The 5275-nt window shown below is 42.7% G+C and overlaps 1 protein-coding gene across 1 annotated transcript; it reads right to left on the bottom strand.

Annotated features, from left to right (window-relative positions):
- Window positions 1-539: 539 nt before the first annotated feature.
- LOC129838859 (serine protease FAM111A-like) lies at window positions 540-4973 on the bottom strand. The gene is made up of 3 exons (XM_055906089.1): window positions 4766-4973; window positions 4380-4726; window positions 540-4177 (listed from the first exon to the last, which is right to left on the bottom strand). Exons 2-3 carry the CDS (start codon window positions 4416-4418, stop codon window positions 2354-2356), a joined length of 1863 nt encoding a protein of 620 aa, XP_055762064.1. The 5' UTR covers window positions 4419-4726; window positions 4766-4973; the 3' UTR covers window positions 540-2353.
- Between the last annotated feature and the right edge of the window lie 302 nt (window positions 4974-5275).

Genomic DNA, 5275 nt, shown 5'->3' with positions numbered 1-5275 from the left:
GTTATTTCCTGTTCTATTCTTGTCTAAAAAAAGCTACATGATATTTGTATGCAGTACATGTCATAGTATTCTGCAAATGTATCACTTTACTGAAACTTGATTATGTAAAAGTCATGTACCACTTGTCTCACCTTGTACTGTTTAGTGCAGACCATCCAATCTAATGTTGAAGAGCGGGTTTCCTCCTCTGCTGTAGTTGAGGGCTAAATCACCATAAGAGATATTTCTATATAAATCACAAGCTCTACAGCCAGGACATTAGATCAAATACAGGATGACAATATTACTCTGTCCTAAATGGATTCATGTTATTTCTCTCTTCTCAAGTTCCATGGTCTCTGCCGGTTAAATGATCAGACACACCATTGTGTGGTCACAGTCATGTGATCAGACACACCATTGTGTGGTCACAGTCATGTGATCAGACACACCATTGTGTGGTCACAGTCATGTGATCAGACACACCATTGTGTGGTCACAGTCATGTGATCAGACACACCATTGTTTGGTCCACTTGCAATAAGAAGCAATAAGCAAGCTGTAATTGTCAACACATTTATTGATTAGTCTGTCACTAGTTTTATGCATGATCGTTTTCATTTCATGAGTTGTAACAATGTCTAAATGATACATACAGTATTCCAATGTAATCACAGTTACCACATTGTACTCATTATTAACCTTTACATGTCAAACCAAGAAAGCAAAACTATGGACCGATGAAGTAATATAATATACCATTTAGCAGAAGCTTTTATCCAAAGAGACTTACAGTTACGCTGCATAAAATATTGTTTTGTAAGTATGGGTGGTCCCAGGAATCTAACCATCCTCTACCAACTGAGCTACAAAGGACCTGAAGTCACTGGGACGTCACCGTCTCAGAAGAGTACAAAAGTAGTGAGCCATGACTCTATTCAACATGACTCTATTCAACATGACTATTCAAAATCAAATCAAATGTATTTATATAGCCCTTCTTACATCAGCTGATGTCACAAAGTGCTGTACAGAAACCCAGCCTAAAACCCCAAACAGCAAGCAATGCAGATGTAGAAGCACGGGTCTAGGAAAAACTCCCTAGAAAGGCCAAAACCTAGGAAGAAACCTAGAGAGGAACCAGGCTATGAGGGGTGGCCAGTCCTCTTCTGGCTGTGCCGGGTGGAGATTATAACAGAACATGGCCAAGATGTTCAAATGTTCATAAATGACCAGCAGGGTCAAATAATAATAATCACAGTAGTTGTCGAGGGTGCAGCAAGTCAGCACCTCAGGAGTAAATGTCAGTTGGCTTTTCATTGTCATTAAGAGTATCTCTACCACTCCTGCTGTCTCTAGAGAGTTGAAAACAGCAGGTCTGGGACAGGTAGCACGTCCGGTGAACAGGTCAGGGTTCCATAGCCGCAGGCAGAACAGTTGAAACTGGAGCAGCAGCACGGCCAGGTGGACTGGGGACAGCAAGGAGTCATCATGCCAGGTAGTCCTGAGGCATGGTCCTAGGGCCATGACTCTATTCCACATGACTCTATTCAACATGATTCTATTCATCACGACTCTATTCAACACGACTATTCAACACGACTATTCAACATGACTCTATTCAACACGACTCTATTCAACACGACTCTATTCAACACGACTCTATTCAACACGACTCTATTCAACACGACTCTATTCAACATGATTCTATTCAACATGACTCTATTCAACATGATATTTTGAGACAAGTTAAAGCAAAAGACAAGTAATCAAAATGTAGAACACAATAAAACAATATTTAGATAGTTGCAATCTGATCTAGGTAGATGTCTTAATCTATTAAATGTTTATTTTTGCAGGGAAGGCCCACTGTGGTCAAAGTCTGTTTTTCAAAGGAAACCATACTTCACAGAAATGCAGAGTACATCGTAAGGAACCAGTGATGAGAATTACAGTAAACAAAGGTGCATGAGATAAAACAATACAAATTATAAAAAAAAATAAAAAAACATGTACCTTTGACCTAGGACAAGTAATATTATCAATACCCTGAAAGGCACTAGTGGAATGGTTGAACATGAATACTGACATTACAGTATTTGCAGCCTCCCTCTGAATTCTCAATAGACATTGTTGTGTTGTTCCCAAGACAACCACTGGGTGGCATTGTTGTGTTGTTCCCAGGACAACCACTGGGTGGCATTGTTGTGTTGTTCCCAGGACAACCACTGGGTGGCATTGTTGTGTTGTTCCCAGGACAACCACTGGGTGGCATTGTTGTGTTGTTCCCAGGACAACCACTGGGTGGCATTGCTGTGTTGTTCCCAGGACAACCACTGGGTGGCATTGTATTAGCTGTATTTGCAAAAATCTCCTACGACATATCCATAGGCTCATCAGTCTTGAAAAGAGCCTCAAACAGGAAGAGGTTTTTCTGTGCCTCGTCCTGAACTCGTGTCAAAACGTCCTGCTTGTTGTCCTCCTTCAAACGGATGACAAAGTTCTGTAATGTGGTGAGCAGAGGGAGGGCGTACTCTAACACACTCTGTTTGCTCTGAGTGCGCTTATCCTCATATTCAAAGCCACCAGTATGCATGCCAAACACTCGACCAAGGTCATCGAAGACTGGAGAGCCAGAAGATCCATGGAAGAAGGAGGTGTTATAGGTCACAAAGTCGTCCTTGTTCTCCTGCATCACTTCCTCGTAGCGCTCATTTATTGTGAAGATTGCATGTCCATTTTCCCGTTTATATTTATTCGCAGCCTCCTCTCTTATCTCACTGCCAATGATGGAGGTGGGTTCCATTTGTTTCACCAGTCCACCTGGGTGTCCAATGAGGCAGGCCCCACCGCATGCTGGGACTGGGCCATATTCACGGAGGAGACCAGGAGGAACCTTCTTCTGTTGCTTCTTATTCTGAGGATCCATCTCCAGTATGGCATAGTCTATATAATGTTTTCCCTTATCTTCATATTGAAAGTCGATCAGCAGGGTTTTTGCTTTGAATACGTTCACATCGGATCCATTTGGATTTTCATAGTTGAACTTCACAGATACATCGACTAACAGCTGCATGTTCCTTCTTACATTGTCACCAAACAAATGTGCATTTGTTAGGACGAAGTTGTCAAACAGCACAAAGCCTGTTCCCTGAACACCCTGAACACCGTCAACAATCACCTGACAAACGGAGGCACCAAGTTCAATCAATTTCTTCACTCTGTGAACCTCTGAGAACTTCTGTCTGATTTTCCCGAATTCCTGCTTCATCAGATCCAACTCTTCAGGAAATGTCTTCTTTTGTCTGTCCTCCCTCCTACTTTCTATCTGCTTCACCAGATCATCAAACTGGTTGCGAAGGATCTTCAATATTTCACCATGTTCTGGCATGGGATTGCATTTCCGTTTCTGCTTTCTTCTCGAAGAGGACTCCCCTACATCTGATGTTTTAGTTGTTAGCGTCGATGGAGACGTCTGTGTGCCGTCTCCTTCAGAGTCAGGGCTTGGGTCGAACAGAGATGTTTGTGCGGTGTCTCCTTCAGAGTTTACAAAGGTTTTTGTTTTTATTATGGAGTCAGATGTTCCCATCTTAGTTGCCGTTTCCTTAAGTTTTGTCAGACAGATTTCAAAGTTTCGACCATTAAGTTTTTTTGCTATTTGCCCCATTGAAACCTTGCTTCCTGTTGATCGCTCAGAGAGCTGACATTTCTGTTCAAACACAATGTTTGAGAAGCGTCCATCATTTCGTAGAGCCTGCTTCACTTCCTGCTTCTGTTTTGCATAGACACATAGAGGTCCGTAGGACTGAAGTTGTATGTTTCTAAGTATTTGTTTTGTTTTGCTGTTTTTCCCTGCTCTTGTCTCAACAGAGAAAGTGACATAATTGTCTGTTTCCTCATCCGTGACCCCTGCAGTTTCATCTGTGGCATGTGTGACCATCTCAATAGTGAGAAGGTCATCCTCTTCGATCAGCCAACATGGAAAGTGCTTCACTATGTACCCCTTACAACTCTTGATGACAATGTCTTTCCCTTTCAGTGTCTTCTTGTCCATTTGGTTTAACCCCTTGAATGTGTCATTAGTTTCAAGTGCTCTCAATATTGTTCCAGGTTTGGTGCAGGTGATTTCCTCTTTGGTTATTTTATGAGTTGGGAAACTGAAGGAGAATGAGTGACAGTGTTTCGTTTCTGGATAAATCTGTAAAAGAAAATCGAATATTGAATGAAATGGTGAGCATAAAGTATTTTGAGATACTCTGCAGTATATTTTCATCATATTGAGAAACAGTATAAATATATACACACACGATAAGATCCCTCTGTCCTTGATGCTGATTATGTTTTTATTATGTGAACCATCAAAATCATGCTTAAATTAAAACTAAAATAACTTAACTTACATCGCTCTCAAGCGGCTCAGACTTCACCATGGCTGCCATTGGATCTGTAAAATGACCTGTGAAATTATTCAATATTATTATTATTAAGTCAATTGGTTGATAAGAGGGTCATTCCATCAATAGTGCTTTTGGGTAATTTGGTTTAAAAAAACTATTTATGTCACCTAATTGTAACATTGTCATAAAGAGCACGTTCAACTTCCTAAAAAAAACATGTTTTCCCTTCTCTAGAGGTTCAAAGTAGACTCAGTGAAATGACGAGCAACGAGCAGCTGACTAGGTATCCCCTTTCCCCTTCCCCAGCTCACCTGCTGACTAGGTATCTCCTTTCTCCTTCCCCAGCTCACCTACTGACTAGGTATCCCCTTTCCTCATCCCCAGCTCACCTGTTGACTAGGTATCTCCTTTCTCCTTCCCCAGCTCACCTGTTGACTAGGTATCTCCTTTCTCCTTCCCCAGCTCACCTGCTGACTAGGTATCTCCTTTCCCCTTCCCCAGCTCACCTGTTGACTAGGTATCCCCTTTCCCCTTCCCCAGCTCACCTGTTGACTAGGTATCTCCTTTCCCCTTCCCCAGCTCACCAGCTGACTAGGTATCCCCTTTCCCCTTCCCCAGCTCACCAGCTGACTAGGTATCCCCCTTTCCCTTCCCCAGCTCACCTACTGACTAGGTATTCCCTTTCCCCTTCCCCAGCTAACCTGTAGACTAGGTATCCCCTTTCCCCTTCCCCAGCTCACCTGTTGACTAGGTATCCCCTTTCTCTTTCTCCAGCTCACCTACTGACTAGGTATCCCCTTTCCCCTTCCCCAGCTCACCTACTGACTAGGTATCCCCCTTTCCCTTCCCCAGCTCACCTACTGACTAGGTATTCCCTTTCCCCTTCCCCAGCTAACCTG

Source organism: Salvelinus fontinalis, chromosome 39 (genome assembly GCF_029448725.1).
Source record: "Salvelinus fontinalis isolate EN_2023a chromosome 39, ASM2944872v1, whole genome shotgun sequence".
Classification (NCBI taxonomy): Eukaryota; Metazoa; Chordata; class Actinopteri; order Salmoniformes; family Salmonidae; genus Salvelinus; species Salvelinus fontinalis.
The sequence above is the reverse complement of the archived record's forward strand: the minus strand, read 5'-3'. Positions and strand labels throughout refer to the sequence as shown.